The sequence below is a fragment of the Bufo gargarizans genome, chromosome 1 (assembly GCF_014858855.1).
Source record: "Bufo gargarizans isolate SCDJY-AF-19 chromosome 1, ASM1485885v1, whole genome shotgun sequence".
Lineage (NCBI taxonomy): Eukaryota > Metazoa > Chordata > Amphibia > Anura > Bufonidae > Bufo > Bufo gargarizans.
This window is the reverse complement of record NC_058080.1, coordinates 590,238,723-590,257,273: the sequence shown is the minus strand read 5'-3', so window position 1 is coordinate 590,257,273 and position 18,551 is coordinate 590,238,723. Positions and strand designations below refer to the sequence as shown.

At 43.3% G+C, this 18,551-nt stretch overlaps 1 protein-coding gene across 3 annotated transcripts in view; it reads right to left on the bottom strand.

Annotated features, from left to right (window-relative positions):
- CCDC60 (coiled-coil domain containing 60) overlaps positions 1 to 18,551 on the bottom strand; it is a 211,675-nt gene that overhangs the window by 12,646 nt on the left and 180,478 nt on the right. For all 3 annotated transcript variants that reach the window (XM_044290877.1, XM_044290886.1, XM_044290894.1), the window contains 5 exons: positions 17,122 to 17,206; positions 13,378 to 13,458; positions 12,099 to 12,239; positions 11,888 to 12,022; positions 4,361 to 4,550 (listed from right to left, as the gene is read on the bottom strand). In XM_044290877.1, the coding sequence (XP_044146812.1) occupies positions 4,361 to 4,550; positions 11,888 to 12,022; positions 12,099 to 12,239; positions 13,378 to 13,458; positions 17,122 to 17,206 (632 nt within the window). The remainder of the gene's footprint in view (positions 1 to 4,360; positions 4,551 to 11,887; positions 12,023 to 12,098; positions 12,240 to 13,377; positions 13,459 to 17,121; positions 17,207 to 18,551) is intronic.

Here is an 18,551-nt window from a genome sequence, read left to right as displayed (position 1 = left end):
GTCTTTGTTTTTGGGGATCTGAGGCTCTTTGCCGTGCTGGAGGGCTGAGAGCCGCATGTTGGGGAATCAGGCCCCCTAAAGCTTGCTGTGGACTACTGGAGGCAGAACTGCCAGCAAGGTGACTTGTGTTATATGAACTTTCCACTGTGTGTGAATTAACACCAAGACTGCAAAGTCACCTGCTGTTTTCTGCAATTGCCTCAAGTGTGAATAAACACTGATGTTTTGAGTTAAGAACTTGTATTTTGCCCCTGTACTGCGCCCACTTACCCTATCTACCAGAGCGAAACCCCACAGTAGGTAACATAGCCACATCTATTAATTTAGGTGTTTATCTATTGTCTTTAGTTACAGGCATGTCAACGTGGGGAAAATATTTTAAAAGATTTTGGAATATTGTTTAACTAAGGAGGATCTGAATTATTAATGTGAGGCATGCATCAGAGTTTTATGGCTGCTCCATGGGGCCAAAAAAGCAATCAGCAGGTTATAATTAAGCAGTAAATAAACAGAAGGCTGCAGGAGCCTAAATGATCATTTCACCACAACAGGATCGTGTGCTAGCACCGCACGATGTCCTACATACTGAACGTCTATCATTTGCTACCAGTGAAAGCTATTTGGGGTTTCGGGGTAGTGCCTACATCTGATTTGGGTAAAAAGTATTAATTGAAAACAAACTCAGTTTGGAAATTATACTAATTAAAATATGATTGATAGTTGAATACTAGTGCATCTCAATAAATTTGAATATCGTCAAAAAGTTTATTTATTTCAGTAATTCAATTCAAAAAGTGAAATTTATTCTATAGATTCATTACACACAGAGTGATCTATTTTAAGCATTTATTTATTTTAATGCTGAGGATTATGGTTTACAGTTAATGAAAACCCAAAAGTTAGTTTTTTAGAAAATTAGATTAATATATAAGACCAATTAAAAAATGATTTAAATACAGAAATGTTGGCCTACTGAAAAGTATGTACAGTATATGCACTCAATACTTAGTCAGGGCCTCCTTCTGCGTGAATTACTGCATCAATGTGGCGTGGCATGGAGGCGATCAGCCTGTGGCACTGCTGAGGTGGTATGGAAGTCTAGGTTGATTTGATAGCGGCCATCAGTTCATCTGCATTGTTGGGTCTGGTGTCTCTCATCTTCCTCTTAACAATACTCCATGTCATGTTCAGGGGTTAGGAGAACCATTGAAAAAAAAATCACAGATAATAATGCACTAAGACAATAGATGCAAACATTATATATGGACTAAGCCCTCATTTGTTACGGTCCCGCTCGTGACAGGGACTAGAAGATAGAGGAGACTGGCTGCACGTGATTGACAGCCTCTTTGGTTTCACCTTTCTGTGTTGTTTCTGGGGATGACCACACCTCTTGTCTCAGGTGTAGCTTAAGTGGTCATTCCTTCTCTACGGCCTCACCCATCATGCTATGCAGTTGATAGCTCCTTGTTTGTGGAAGTCCTGGTGTTGGTTCTCTCTGATTTCCTGCTCGTCCGCATACTTCTGGAAGTTAAGTTTATATTCTTTGTTGTTTGCTGTTTTCCCCTACCTGCAGATATTAGGCCTGAGGTTGTCTCCTATTCCTTCATCTGGGAAGCAATAGGCCATCCGTGTCCTGACACCAGGGCTGCTTTAATATTGATTGGACCCTGGGCAAGAATTTACTTGGGCCCCCTGGATCCCGCCTTCCCACACCCTAGCATGCAATCATGCCTTCTACCACAACACACACAAAAATAAATAAATATAATATAGCTTACAGTGAATTACCGTAATTACAGTTCTGAAGACTCCATCAGGATCAGTGCTCTGGGCAGCTGGGCTCAGGGCTGGAAGTGGGCACCGCTCTGCAGTATAAGGAGACCGGGGCTTGGCTCACCCTAGCGTTGCAGGTGACGTCATGGCGCACGGCGTATGGAAAGGGCAGGGGAGGTCAGGAGGAGGAGCAAGCAAGTACCGTATTTTTTGCCCTATAAGACACACCGGCCCATAAGGTTTTAGAGGAGGACAATAAGAAAAAAAAATTTCCATTACACCTCAGGTCAGACCACCAATCAGACCCCCAATGTTAATCTGACCTCAGCTGACAGCCCCAATCAGACCCCCAATGTTAGTAAGACCCTGAATCAGACCTCATATCAGCCCCCCAATGTCATATATCAGCCCCCCAATGCCATATGTCAGCCCCCAGCGCCATATATCAGCCCCCCCAGCCTCATGTATCAGCCCCCCAGCCTCATGAATCAGCCCCCCAGCCTCATGAATCAGCCCCCCAGCCTCATGAATCAGCCCCCCAGCCTCATGTATCAGCCCCCCAGCCTCATGTATCAGCCCCCCAGCCTCATATATCAGCCCCCCAGCCTCATATATCAGCCCCCCAGCCTCATATCAGCCCCCCAGCCTCATATCAGCCCCCTAGCCTCATATATCAGCCCCCCAGTATCATGTATCAGCATCCCAGCCTCATATATCAGCATCCCAGCCTCATATATCAGCCCCCCAGCCTCATATCAGCCCCCCCAGCCTCATATATCAGCCCCCCCAGCCTCATATATCAGCCCCCCAGTATCATGTATCAGCATCCCAGCCTCATATATCAGCCCCCCAGCCTCATACATCAGCCCCCCCCGCTTCATCCCAGTCTCCTATATCAGTCCCCAGCCTCATGTATCAGCCCCCAGCTATTAGCGCAAATAAAATAAACAAACAACTTACTTCTCTTGCTCCTGGACGCCGCCGCTCCTCACCACTAGCGCGCTCTCTCTTCTTTCTGGACCTCGGCTGTCGGCTGTGAAGGCTGCCACTGCACAGCCGACAGCCGAGAACAAGGAAGCGGTGAGTACAGATCTTTCACCGCTTTCCGGTCCTAATCAGCGCTTTCATAATGGGCATTTTCCCTCCACTTTTGGGGGAAAAATGGGTCTTATGGGACAAAAAATAATTTGTGGGCAGTTGCCAGCGGGGCTCAAGAAGCAGCTGCCTTGGGCCCCCTAGGAGCAACTTGGTCCGGGGCAGCTGCCACTTTTGCCCTGTGCTAAAGACGGCCCTGCCTGACACTGTCTGCAGGGCCCTGTTAGGGTTAGATAGAGCTTAGATTCCTGCGTATGAACATTACAACCATCAAGGTCTGTTCACACTGATAGCAGTCAGGGAGTCACTAGGTGTGACCATTTCCCTTTCCCTAGGTTCCAGGCCTAATACCTTTTCCCTTCCCCTCTGTGTTCAGTGTGGAGTGTATTTACCACACTGGACTGTGACATCATTCTGATATGATACAATCTGAGACTCTCAGCCAATATATTTTAATCAAAACACATCTGTGCCCGCCTACCAGCACCAAGGTGGTCTGTTAGGCAGGATTATGCCATTGGGCATCTACATTCAGGAGAGCAGACCCTGCACATATAGTGTGCTGCTCCTTGCTACCTCTATGTCCACCAAGCAACCAATGAGAGGAGAAACACGCACAACTATATGTACCAGCTAATCAAGGTCGCCTGTGGGATAGCCGGGCAAAAGTGCACAAAAATGCTACTCCTAAGGTAAAATAGAAGTGCATTCACACTTAAAAACATAACATAAAACATAAGTAAAAAAAAAAGTAAAAAAAATAAAAAGAGCGCTAGTGCTGGCTTCAGTCACATAAAGCAAGACTATCCCTTACCATTGGCAGATGGAGGGACTGTCACAGGCTGACACTGGAACCTAGACCCCGACCTATCAGTTCCTCCAGTCTATAAGGATCACATACTATGCTTCTGCCCAAAGTGTTTCACCAGTTACACAGTGCATAATCAGAGAGCTATAGAGGAGAAGCATGTATTCAGGACCATTAGTACAGCGGCAGCAGGCCGCGACGGGAACAAACCTCCCTAGCATCACGGGTGACGTTAGGGAGGCTTGTTTCCGTCGCGGCCTGCTATTGGCTAACCCCCTCTCCTTTTCCTGATGCCAGATGTTTTACTCTGAGCAACGGGGAGATGCAGCAGCGGCTGTGTCGGCCTCAGAAGCGACGCAGGTGCTGAGGAGCAAGGTGAGTATAATCTGTGTGAGAGGCCCGGGGATATGGGGGGGGGGGGGGGGACATTATAGGTCTTGGATAACCACTTTAATGCTAATTAAAGATGGGTTATTAGTTTCTTCTAGAGCTCTGTCAGAATTTCAATATTGCTTCTTGAAGTGAACACAGGGTTACTAAGATATTAATAAAATGCTGATGTCAGCCAGTAATAAATGTAGTGAAGAAAACAACTAAATGTGTGTCCATCTTCACGGTTCTGGTCTTTGTTACACAGTTATTATAACGCTGACACTGACCTGCACTAATACTAACTCTCACCTCTATAGCCACACTTATGTCAGGAGAACACAATTCCCAAGTACGAAGTCCACTCAGAACCTTCAGGAAGGAGTTAGGCCGTATTCTGATAAACTGCTTCTCCTCTAGCTTTTCCAGCTTTTCTAAAATCTTGCATATTTTCTGGTCATTCTTCAGAGCAGTAGGAATCATGGAAAGCAGCATTATAAACCTGGAGAAGAATTTAGAAACAAATGTACTGTAAAAGTAATTTGTAAATCACTAAGCAAAGCCAATGGCCGGGAACTGTTATTCTAAATAGTTGTGTTAAGCCTCTACATTATTAGGAAATAAAGCATGGACATTAGACGACTGTACAGTCCTGATCCAAGACCACTTGAAAAATGGCAAAAAAAATCATATTTAGCATGGCTGGATCTTAACAAGGTTCCAAGTAGAGCTTAAACATGCAACAAGAAGAAATGGGAGTGAGACAAAACATTTTTTGAGCATTCAATTTAATGAAAACAATGAATAAACTGAAACAGGCTGTTTTTCAGCTGATCAAAAGTTTAGGACCTAAAAAATATAAACCCCCCCAAAACAGAAATCCAACTTCCAAACATGAACTCAGTAATGAGTAGCTCCGCCGTTATTGTTTATCACTGCAAAAATTCATTTCAGCATGCTTGATGCAAGCATTTCCATGAGGTGAGTGGGAACATTTCTCCAAGTGGTCAAGACGGCCGCACGAATGCCATCTACTGTGTGGAACTGTTGTCCATTTTTGTAAACTTCCCTTGCCATCCATCCCCAAAGGTTCACAATTGGATTTAGATCAGGGGAACACGCAGGATGGCCAAAAGCGTATTGTTATTCTCCTGGAAGAAGTCTATTGTCCTGCGGGCATTGTGTACTGTAGCGTTGTCCTGTTAAAAACCCAGTCGTTACCACACAGACGAGGGCCCTCAGTCATGAGGAATGCTCTCTGCAACATCTGGACATAGCCAGTGGCCGTTTGACGCCCCTGCACTTCCTGAAGCTCCATTGTTCCACTGAAGGAAAAAGCACCCCAGACCATTATGGCGCCCCCTCCACTGTGGCGTGTAGAAAACATCTCAGGTGGGATCTGCTTGTCATGCCAGTAACGTTGGAAACCATCAAGGTTACATTTTTTCTCATCAGAGCATAAAACTTTCTTCCACCTTTGAATGTCCCATGTTTGGTGCTCTTTTGCAAAGTCCAAATGAGCAGTTCTGTGGCGTTCAAGGAGACAAGGTCTTTGAAGACGTTTTTTGTTTTTGAAGCCCTTCAGTCTCAGATGCCGTCTGATGGTTATTGGGCAGCAGTCAGCACGAGTAAGGGTCTTAATTTGGGTCGAGGATCGTCCAGTGTCTTGACGGACAGCCAATTAGATCCTCCGGCTCAGTGCTGATGAAATTTTTTTGGGTCTTCAACTTGACTTTTTTGTTCCATAACCCTCAGGATCATTTAAGAAATTCCAAATGACTGTCTTACTGTGTCCCACCTCAGCAGCGATGGCGCGCTGTGAGAGACCCTGCTTATTTAACAACCCGACCACATTCAAAAAGGGAGAGTTTTTTTGCCTTTGCCATCACAACGTGTACTACCTGACAGAAAATGACAACGAATCCACATCTTTGTACAGATTTGGCCTTTTAAAGGCATAAGGTCCTAAAATTTTGAACAGCCTGTTTCAGTTTAATCGTTATTTTCAAAAAATGTTTTGTCTCCCTCTCATTTCTTCTTGTTGCATGTTAAAGCTCTACTTGGAACCTTGTTAAGATCCAACAATGTAAAATATGATTTTTTGCCATTTTTCAAGTGGTCTTAAACTTTTGAACAGGACTGTATATACATTATTGATAGGGATGAATAAACACATCTAAAATGCATAACTTGTGCTAGTATTCCTTTCAGGAAAGATGTCAAGTCTTATTCATATTCACTGAAGGAACTGGCTATTTTACTAAGACAAACCTACCTATTTCGCAGAAGCATACAAATTAACATAAAAATACATACAACATTTAGCATAAGATGAAATAAAAAAAGACAAAGTTAAATTATAGTTGTTTTCCAAGACTTTCATACAGCTCCGAACATTCACTTCAATGGAGCTGAGCTGTGCCTAGGCCATATGACCAACGAACGTGACGTCACATGACCTAGGCAAAACTGTGAGAAGCTAATGCCTTGTCAAACAGCTGATCGGCGGGGGTTCTGGCTGAGTGTTGGAACCCCACCCATTAGATACTGATGACCTAGCCAGAGGATAGGTCATCAGTACAAAAGTCTTGGAAGCTGATATGTAAGGGGTTATATTCATGTGCAGAAATTCATGTTTACGGTAATTGTGGAACAATTCATTTAATGAAAAACTGCCAGCAGTCCATTGCGCGTAAAAACATGACATATACAGTATATTTTTTAATATTGTTTTACATCTTTAGAGCATTATCAGTAGAAGTCAAAGTACAAGCCAACATGACAGTTGACTGATTGTATGTTACTCACCACTAACGTGTGCCAACACACTCTGCACTGTTCCTGTTATTAGTAGGATCCACTGAACCAAATATAAAACTAACCTTCAATTCATTTCCTGGTTTTGTGCAAATAAAGGTTATAATTAGCGATGAGCGAAGTATTTGAAAATTCGATTTGGCTACTCCGCAGAGCTTTACAAAAAGATTTGTTTTGTGACGAATCACATTTCTTTGTAAGTAGTGGGTGCAATGACGGGGGGGAAGGGGGGGAGGGGGTGGTGATTTCACCGCTGCCCGTCATTGTACCCCTCAGATGCCGCAATCATACATGATCTCTGCATCTAACAATAATAACACGGTGTACAATAAAAAAACACATTAAATCATACTTATCTCAGCCATTTCAATGTGTCGAGCCGCCACCATCTTAATTGAAGATCTACCGCGAAATCTCGCACCACCCACGATCACTTCGGCCAGAATGATTTTGTGAGATCTTCAATTAAGATGGCAGAGGCCAGTTCGTCACGATCAAATGGATTCGCTCAACACTAGTCATAACTGTATCAGTTATACAACTTTCTAATACGTTTCAATTCATTTTCAAAATCTCTCCATGCTGCTAGTGAATATCAACATTTTAACCCATAGTCTGAAACCTGTCTTGATCATATACACCTGGCCAAGATGCAGGACTCATTACGTAAATAGCAGCTCTATCCTGATTGACCACATTGGGGTTGCACTGACCCAGCCGCAACAAAGCCATAAACTGTGCCGACATGTGCTGTCTGCTGACTGGTAAAGTGTTACTGTCTTTTCAGTTTATTGATAATGTAGTGTAGGGACGGAGAGGTTAAACATTTTTGTCATATACTGTACATCATTAGGGAAAGATGTTTCTTTGTTCTAAAAAACAGGATGTAAAGAGTCTCCTTAGCAAAGCTCTAACTAAGTAGAGTTTGTATTTAATCGTTAGCAATATACTGATCGCTGAACACGCCTGTGTGTGACATAACGGTACATAAGCATCCAGTCTGCCTCTTGTCACTGCCCCAGTCCCTGACTATATACATGTGCCCTAACTAATACTACCCCAGTCCCTGACTATGTACATGTGCCCTATCACTACCCCAGTCCCTGACTATGTACATGTGCCCTAACTATCACTACCCCAGTCCCTGACTATGTACATGTGCCCTAACTATCACTACCCCAGTCCCTGACTATGTACATGTGCCCTAACTATCACTACCCCAGTCCCTGACTATGTACATGTGCCCTAACTACTATATCACTACCCCAGTCCACGACTATGTACATGTGCCCTAACTATCAGTACCCCAGTCCCCGACTATGTACATGTGCCCTAACTATTACTACCCCAGTCCCTGACTATGTACATGTGCCATTACTATTACTACCCAGGTCCCTGACTATATACATGTGCCCTTACTATTACTACCCCAGTCCCTGACTATGTACATGTGCCCTAACTAACTACCCCAGTCCCTGACTATATACATACATGAGTACTAACTATCACTACCCCAGTCCCTGACTATGTACATGTGTCCTTACTATTAATACCCCAGTCCCTGACTATGTACGAGTCCTTACTATTACTACCCCAGTCCCTGACTATGTACATGTGCCCTTACTATTACTACCCCAGTCCCTGACTATGTACATGTGCCCTAACTAACTACCCCAGTCCCTGACTATATACATACATGAGCCCTAACTATCACTACCCCAGTCCCTGACTATGTACATGTGTCCTTACTATTAATACCCCAGTCCCTGACTATGTACGAGTCCTTACTATTACTACCCCAGTCCCTGACTATGTACATGTGTCCTTACTATTAATACCCCAGTCCCTGACTATGTACGAGTCCTTACTATTACTACCCCAGTCCCTGACTATGTACATGTGCCCTTACTATTACTACCCCAGTCCCTGACTATGTACATGTGCCCTAACTATTACTACCCCAGTCCCTGACTATATACAGTTGCAAGAAAAAGTATGTGAACCATTTGGAATTATATGGATTTCTGCACAAATTGGTCATAAAATGTGATCTGATCTTCATCTAAGTCACAACAATAGACAATCACAGTCTGCTTAAACTAATAACACACAAATAATTAAATGTTACCATGTTTTTATTGAACACACCATGTAAACATTCACAGTGCAGGTGGAAAAAGTATTGGAACCCCTAGACTAATGACATCTCCAAGAGCTAATTGGAGTGAGATGTCAGTCAACTGGAGTCCAATCAATGAGATGAGATTGGAGGTGTTGGTTTCAGCTGCCCTGCTCAAAGCAAAACACACACCAGTTCGGTTTGCTTTTCAGTTTCTGATGTGAATGATGCCTCGCACATAAGAGCTCTCAGAAGACCTACAATTAAGATAATTGTTGACTTGCATAAAGCTGAAGTTATAAAAGTATCTCCAAAAGCCTTGCTGTCCACGGTAAGACAAATTGTTTATAAATGAAGAAAGTTCAGCACTGCTGCTACTCTCCCTAGGAGGGCCTGTCCTGTAAAGATGACTGCAAGAGCACAGGGCAGACTGCTCAATGAGGTGAAGAAGAATCCTAGAGTGTCAGCTAAAGACTTACAAAAGTCTCTGGCATATGCTAACATCCCTGTTAGCGAACCTACGATACGTAAAACACTAAACAAGAATGGATTTCATGGGAGGATACCACAGAGGAAGCCACTGCTGTCCAAAAAAGACATTGCTGCACGTTTACAGTTTGCACAAGAGCACCTGGATGTTCCACAGCAGTACTGGCAAAATATTCTGTGGACAGATGAGACCAAAGTTGAGTTGTTTGGAAGAAACACACAGCACTATGTGTGGAGAAAATGAGGCACAGCACACCAACCTCAAAACCTCATCCCAACTGTGAAGTATGGTGGTGGGGGCATCATGGTTTGGGGCTGCTTTGCTGCGTCAGGGCCTGGACGGATTGATATCATCGAAGGAAAAATGAATTCCCAAGTTTATCAAGACATTTTGCAGGAGTCCTGATCTCAACCCGATTGAGATGCTGTGGCATGACCTCAAGAAAGCGATTCACACCAGACATCCCAAGAATATTGCTGAACTAAACAGCTCTGTAAAGAGGAATGGTCATTAATTACTCCTAACCGTTGTGCACATCTGATCTGCAACTACAGGAAACGTTTGGTTGAAGTTATTGCTGCCAAAGGAGGTTCAACCAGTTATTAAATCCAAGGGTTCACATACTTTTTCCACCTGCACTGTGAATGTTTACATGGTATGTTCAATAAAAACATGGAAACATTTAATTCTTTGTGTGTTATTAGTTTAAGCAGACTGTGATTGTCTATTGTTATGACTTAGATGAAGATCAGATCACATTTTATGACCAATTTGTGCAGAAATCCATATCATTCCAAAGGGTTCACATACTTTTTCTTGCAACTGTACATGTGCCCTAACTATCACTACCCCAGTCCCTGACTATGTACATGTGCCCTATCACTACCCCAGTCCCTGACTATGTACATGTGCCCTAACTATCACTACCCCAGTCCCTGACTATGTACATGTGTCCTTATTACTACCCCAGTCGCTGACTATGTACATGTGCCCTAACTATCACTACCCCAGTCCCTGACTATGTACATGTGCCCTATCACTACCCCAGTCCCTGACTATGTACATGTGCCCTATCACTACCCCAGTCCCTGACTATGTACATGTGCCCTAACTATCACTACCCCAGTCCCTGACTATGTACATGTGTCCTTATTACTACCCCAGTCGCTGACTATGTACATGTGCCCTAACTATCACTACCCCAGTCCCTGACTATGTACATGTGCCCTAACTATCACTACCCCAGTCCCTGACTATGTACATGTGCCCTAACTATCACTACCCCAGTCCCTGACTATGTACATGTGCCCTAACTATTACTACCCCAGTCCCTGACTATGTACATGTGCCCTTACTATTACTACCCCAGTCCCTGACTATGTACATGTGCCCTAACTATCACTACTCCAGTCCCTGACTATGTACATGTGCCCTAACTATCACTACCCCAGTCCCTGACTATGTACATGTGCCCTTACTATCACTACCCCAGTCCCTGACTATGTACATGTGCCCTAACTATCACTGCCCCAGTCCCTGACTAGGTACATGTGCCCTAACTATCACTACCCCAGTCCCTGACTATGTGCATGTGCCCTAACTATCACTACCCCAGTCCCTGACTATGGAAATGTGCCCTAACTATCACTACCCCAGTCCCTGACTATGTACATGTGCCCTAACTATCACTACCCCAGTCCCTGACTATGTACATGTGCCCTAACTATTACTACCCCAGTCCCTGACTATGTACATGTGCCCTTACTATTACTACCCCAGTCCCTGACTATGTACATGTGCCCTAACTATCACTACTCCAGTCCCTGACTATGTACATGTGCCCTAACTATCACTACCCCAGTCCCTGACTATGTACATGTGCCCTTACTATTACTACCCCAGTCCCTGACTATGTACATGTGCCCTAACTATCACTACTCCAGTCCCTGACTATGTACATGTGCCCTAACTATCACTACCCCAGTCCCTGACTATGTACATGTGCCCTTACTATTACTACCCCAGTCCCTGACTATGTACATGTGCCCTAACTATCACTACCCCAGTCCCTGACTATGTACATGTGCCCTAACTATTACTACCCCAGTCCCTGACTATGTACATGTGCCCTAACTATCAGTGCTCATCACCCTGCCTATCAGACTTGTTATACTCAGGCGTCTTCAGCGCTCAGTATAACGCTAAAGACTAAAGACTGATTCTCCTTAAGAACACTCAGGGGGTAATTTATCAAATTGGTGTAAAGTAGAATTTACAGCTAAAATGAATGCCAGTTTTATTAACCTAAAATAACAATGACTATGAACAAGTCTGAGAAAGGGGAGCATACAAATTTTCAATTTACAGGTTTCAGTGTAAGGTGCAAGTAAATGTTTACAGGATCCAGACTTACCAGTTCCTAGTGTCTGTGTAGTCTTTTTCTTCCTTTACATGGCGAAAAGCTTTTCGCATCTTCTCCACATCTTCACGGAAGTTACTAATGGTATTTAAGGACCGATATTTTTGGGTGCTGAATTCTTGACGTCTCCTATCAAACAAATTAACCGTTTTATAGAAAAAATAAAGCGGTAGTCATTTGTGATTGGCTGTAAGTTTGCACTTGCCTTTCCATTGCTTCCACCTTATCATGTAAGTAGACATCAGCTTCATTGGACACGTCAAAGAATGTTTCTCTCATCTCCGAAAACAGATTGCTTTTATTCTTTATGAAGAGGTTTGTTGGAGACAAACGAGGGGCAGGGGAGCTGTGATGATAAAATATTTCAGTCATACAACATGGTATATCCACGTTACCACTCTATGTATTAATCATACTACTATAAACTAGTCTAGACTACACATCATATTGTATTTTGCCCACAGTGGACACATTACAAAAAAAAACAACTTTATTCTCTGACCCATTAGAAACGCAGATGGAGTGAATTCTAGTAAAGGTAATCTAATTACTGGTGCCAATGTTTAGGAGTTATCCTCTCCCTTCTGGTCCTCAGCTGTGTCATGTGACCTACAGTCTTCACTCTCCAAATGAAACCACGTCTTATGTGTGGACAGGAAGTCAGTTTCTCTATTCATTCCTATAAAAGTCTTGATGTGAGTCTCAAAGGAATGAATAGAGAAACTGACTTCCTGTCCACACATAAGACGTGGTGTCAGCTGGAGAGTCAGAGTGTTAGTCACATGACACAGTGGAGAAACAGAAGGAAGGGGATAACTCACAAAAACATCCAGCAGCAAGGAGATTATTTTACTACAATTTAAATAATATACGGTTCCTTTCTAATGGGCCAGAAAATTAAATTATTTGTCAGAGTGCTTTCTTAAACCTGTTATGAGCTTTGTGCTGTGCAAACTTCAAATGACACCCTAATAGACACCTTCAAATCAAAAGACTGATTTATTCTGAAACGATGCACTGATTCAGAGAAAATGGTTTAGAGAAAGCCAGGAATGAGGTTAAGAGTCATCGTGGTGTCTCCCTGCTGATTCCTCCATGCCAGTATCTCTATACACAAATAGCAGTCCCAAGCTCACTATTAAACATAGCTGCTTGTAATCAGGTAGTCTATTTGGATTGGTTGGCACCATGAAGTTCCTGACAGGTTCCCTTTAATGGACTCTGTTTCTGTATGGGCAAGGGACTGTATTAATGAGAATATTTCTCTACAAAATGTCCTTTGCATTCCACATGGTGCCCCAAAATTCCCCTGATTCAAACAGTGCACCATACGCAAATTAAGGTGCCTCTTTGCTTGACTGGTCCGGAAGCACCAAGTAGTTGGGGATGCAATTCCTTCGCAGCACTGGAGAACTGTGGTCACAACCATGTGTGTGTTCATTTTCAAGCAGAGACATATATTTTTACAGCATGCCACATCCAACCTTTTAGGTCTCTGTGTGATGCTTTTGGTGCTCCCTTGATCATCCTTAATCGTCTCTCTAACCTCAGCTGAAGATGTGTCACTGTGAAAAAAAAGAAAAGGTTTTAAACATACTATTCCATCCTTAACTCATAGTTTAAAGGGAACAGCAGAGTTTTAATTATTAGACTATTACAGACTACGTCCATGGTGTTACAGCACTCATAAATAGCTTTGTACATATGCCCCTGTGGAAATCAGCAATTTTACCAGGAGGACGAATGTGATGCAATAAGTCCTTGGTGTATCTCTCCAACTGTCATCTGGGCAGAGTCACAGTGTTGACGAATGAATGCTGTAATCACACCCGCTGTTCTTCACCGGATGGGATCACAAGCAAGGAAGAGATTACAGCTTTGACTAGTCATCACTGCCCAGAAGACAACTTGACAGCAGTAGATGGTGGTATTATAACGTCACTTCCCCCCTTCTAGTGCCCTTCTAATGGCCGATTTTCACAGGGTCATGTCTACAAACATATTTACAAGTACTGTAACACCATGGGGGTAATTTATTAACTAAAACTTGACAGATTTGTCAATTAACATTAGTTGCTTGCTTTCCTTTAATACTCAAATAAAAGACAGTGGAGACTTTATTACTGTCTTTAAAGGGAACCTGTCATGTGGATATTTGATTATAATCTAACTAATTATATACAATCATTAACTACTAAAAAGTGCCTTAGATGTATTCACTTACTGGTGTGACAGATGGTTACCTCATAATATACACACAAAGATGCCACATGCTAATGAGCTGGTTTGAGTCCAGCGTGATGTAATTGAGTCCAGCGCATATTTAATTTAGAGCTATAGCCACTCCCCTGCCCACCTGCTGCTGATTCATATGGAAAATAACTGTCAATCGGCAGCAGGTGGGCGGGGAAAGTCAGGAGCTCATGAATATTCAGGACTCATCATTATCAGCTGGAGCTTTTCAATACAAGATGTTGGCAGATCGACTGGCTCAATTAAAGAAAGTGACCCAGCATTTTGCTAAGAGAATCAGTCACTTATTTATGTTGCCCTTAGTTAGGACACCATAAAACTGGTGACAGGTTCCCTTTAAAGCAAAAACGGAACACCAAGGACATACTTCATGTCTATGCTTTTGGGTTTAGCAATAGTGACCATAACTCATTAAATTGGATGGATCTGTTCAGGTTCTGTCTGAGTCTGAATTCTGACCTAGTTATGTCTGCAATTACCTTATATCTGTTCCATGGATTAGTATCTACTCTGTTTGCCTGACCTTGTCTGATCCAGTCTATGTTTGCCTTGGATTCATGTACTCTGCCAGCCTGTTCTCTGCTTGGTTCTATCTGTGTGCTTTGTCTGTGCCTGGTGTGCTTTGCACTGGAGTCTCTGACCCCTGTGTGTCAGCTGCCAACTACATTAGGATTATTCTAAGAGGTAGTGGCCTGGTGGCTCCCCTGCAGCAAAGACCAGATCCCTGTAGAGGGGTTAAAAGGTGAAAACTTGGGGACTTCCAAGATAACACCCACAGGACTAGCCCTAAGTCAAACCAGTTAGTTGGAACAGTAGTTCCACCACCATTGTCTAACAGTCATACTGTACGCAAACAACTTTCAGTTTCAACAACTGGCTCCAGGTCAGTTACAAGTGCAGACATAGAAAATGCATTTATATGCAGATAACACAATATGTTACCACACAGACTGCTATGCAAGCAACACAGTAGCAAGTGGGTGCTCTTAATAGCTAATTACTGTGTCATGTGATCTTTAATTGTTTAAAGGGGTTATCTGAGACTAAAAAATGCCCCCCATATGCCCGGGCCCCTCACACTGAATCTACTTACCTGGCTTCCACGCCTCTGCTTCTCCCCGTGCGTGGATGAAAACATTGGGTGTCGGGGGGGAGCAGCTAATGGCAGGTGGGGACAGGGACGAGCTTCCCTAGCATCGCGGGTGACACTAGGGAGGCTCGTTATCGCCTGCCATTGGCTGCACCCCCCATACAACGGTTGTTTTCATCCACACATGGAAAGAAGCAGAAGTGGCGGCGCGGGGACCAGGAGCGGCGCAAGGAGCTGGGAGCCAGGTAAGTAGAATCAGTGTGAGGGGCCGGCCCGGGCATATGGGGGGAATTTTTTAGTAACTATTGGCTATTCACGACTATATGTGTGTGTGTTCGGTTGTATGATTTTATGCCACGAGTAAGGGTCTGTTAAAGGGGTTGGCCTATGTAATGCATTGGATATGCCTACAATTATAGTTGCAGGTCCCAGAATGGAGCCCTGAAAGTGAAGGAGAGCGCACCAGGCATGTGAGGCTGCCCTTCATTCACTTCTATGGGACTGCAGAAAATAGCAGAGCGTTGGCTCGCTATTTCCGTCAGCCCCATGGAAGTAAATGGAGTGGTGGCTACGCTTGCGCAGTGTGCTTCCCATTCATTTCTATGGGGATTACGAAAATAGCCGAGCGTGATGCTCAGGTATTTTCGGCAGTCGCACAGAAATGAATGGAGGGCAGCGGTGCATGCACGGTCCACTCTCTTTCTCTTTGTGGGCTTCTTTCTAGAGATAGGTGTGGGTCACAGAGGTGGGATCGCACCTATCAGACATTTGGAGCATATCCTAGCAATATGCCCCAATGTACGAGATGGGCCAGCCCCTTTATAGCCGAAAGGCGCACTCGTAAAGTGTGTCCTTGGTGTTTTGTTTTTTGGCTTTTAAAGACACATTATAAAGTCTACACAGTCTTTTATTGGATGCTGGACTTCTCTTGTTACTGCTTTATGGTCACAGTTGTGTTTCCACACATTTTCCATGCATAGCAGGTGAGTTGGACAAATATCAATAAGTTAGCTATATTTTCATTAATACCATAAAACATGAAATCTCTTAAAACAAGTAAAAAGGTTCAGAAGATGAAATTTCACACTGCTATCCACTGATGGAAAATGTCACTATAATAATTTAGTTATTCATGGAGTAGTGTCTGTTCACCTTCTACCATCTTTTTACATATTATATACAGAAAACACCTACAGAAAAAGTTGAGTACCTTTGTAAGTACATTGCATTAGTTATCGTGTATGAAGTTACTACCTGTAGTATACTGTAGAGCTACATTTGTGATTACAGATGTAGCAATCTTTATCTTGTATGAATGTCGCACTACATATTGCTCTAGTAGTAAGTATATTAGAATGATGTGTAGCGTGCCATGTGACAAGATTATGACTGCTACATCTGTATTTAAGTTTTAGACCTGGAATATTTTGCATTGCTGGCTGTAAAAATCCTGCTCTTTTGATCTGCATTTGATAACGTTCCAAGGAGTTCTCTAAACTTTTGTCTAACAAGAAGAATTGTGAATGCAGCTCTGGACTATAAGGGTATGCTCATATACCATAGATTTGTCCCATTCATCTCAATTAGGCTTGCAGAAATCCTTGTATCCGTGGCAGAAACAAGAAGCCCAGTCTTTGAACATTGCTGCCGCCAGCGATTTCCATGACCATCATTGCGAGCCATTTCCTGCTGTCCATACTAGTGAGCCACAATAGGGACTTGGGTACTGTCGGAACAGCAGCAGCAGGGGATAAGTGAGAGGAGCACAAGATGGTTTAATTTAACTATTTGTTGGTCATAGAAACACTTTTTTTGTACTGGAGTAGCCTTTTGAGGAAACTGCAATTGTTTTCTTCCAAACCAATCTGCATTTTACTTTATGTACCTTTTCAAATTGTTCTTCCATTCATTTTCTTCATCTAACTCATTAGTCACACTTTCTGCAATCATCTGCAGTAAAGTCTGCATATCTGAAAAGGAATATTTCACAGGAAAATAAGTGTCCATGTTAAATAGATAACAGCATAAAAAATAAAAGACTTTATGTAACAATAAAACAAAATATATGTCTGGTATTTCACTTATAAAAATGATAAATTATCAGTTCCTATTTATCACAATGAATAAGTCAGCCCATTATGCCGGCGGCCTGTGTCTGCCGCTACCTAGCTTTTCCTGGTGGGTTGCTCTCCTTACTCTATTGCTATCAGTGAAGCTACATGTGGTTGCCAGCTAGGCATCTCCAGTCTGCTTATAGGGTGCGTGCTCCCTGGCTCTTTAAGGGCTACAGCATGCGCACCCTGATCTTCTACGGCCAATAACTGGCAACCCTGGGGTACCTAAGGCACCTTTGTCTATGGGAGGGTGCCTGAGAAAATAGTGTATCTAGCTTGCTAGTTCCTGCGTGCTATTCTGTTTGTCTGCTCATGTACTGAGCTCTGCCCGATTCCTGACTCTAGTTCTCTGCTGATTCACTCGACCAGTGCCTGATTACCGTGTTGAACATATGCTGCCTGCCCTCAGCTTAGACTGTTTCTCAGATTCACACATTCGCATGTTTTGCCTGATACCTCGTTGCTTTGCACAGATATATCTGACCCTTGTGGGTCAACAGCAAATCATGCAAAGAATATTCCAAGAGGTAGCAAGCTGGTGCGTTTCCTACCTGTAGCAGATTTCTGTTCTAGTGCACAGACAGCAATAGATGCACCAAATGTATAAATAAATTGGTTGGATCTTTCACCAGCAGGGTTTTGTACTAAGACTGGCATGAACACACTGGTCTTTAGTAAATGACCCCCATAGGCTGTTAAAGTGTTAGTTGGCTCAGCATTATGGGCCAAAATTGTGCCACACACTGTTGCACTACTAGCCACTCCGCCAGCTCACATCCCTTTCCTGCTAAACCATGTCGCCCTTTTTGGATAAAGTGTCTAACACACTTAGGGCTCATGCACACAGATACCGGGCGTGTGTGTTCTGCATTTTGTGGAATGGAACGGACATACTGATGCAGATAGCACAATTTGTTTTCAGTCGTAGTCGCGCGATTGGACATAAAAGAGGTATATGTGGTGTTTAGGATTGAGGTAGCGTTACCGAAGGTATGTGTGATAGATTATATTGTATCATGATCTATAATTTTATGCAAGAAAAATGATTGTAATTTTATGAAGAAGGTTTTAAAGGTATGAACATAAGGGAAGGGGTGTGCTACCCGGCTCCCTCAGTGGTATAAAGGAACGCCCAAGGAAGGGTGGGACATTCGCCCCTGACGAAGCTATTCTGGCGAAACCCGGGTGCTACAGATTTTAT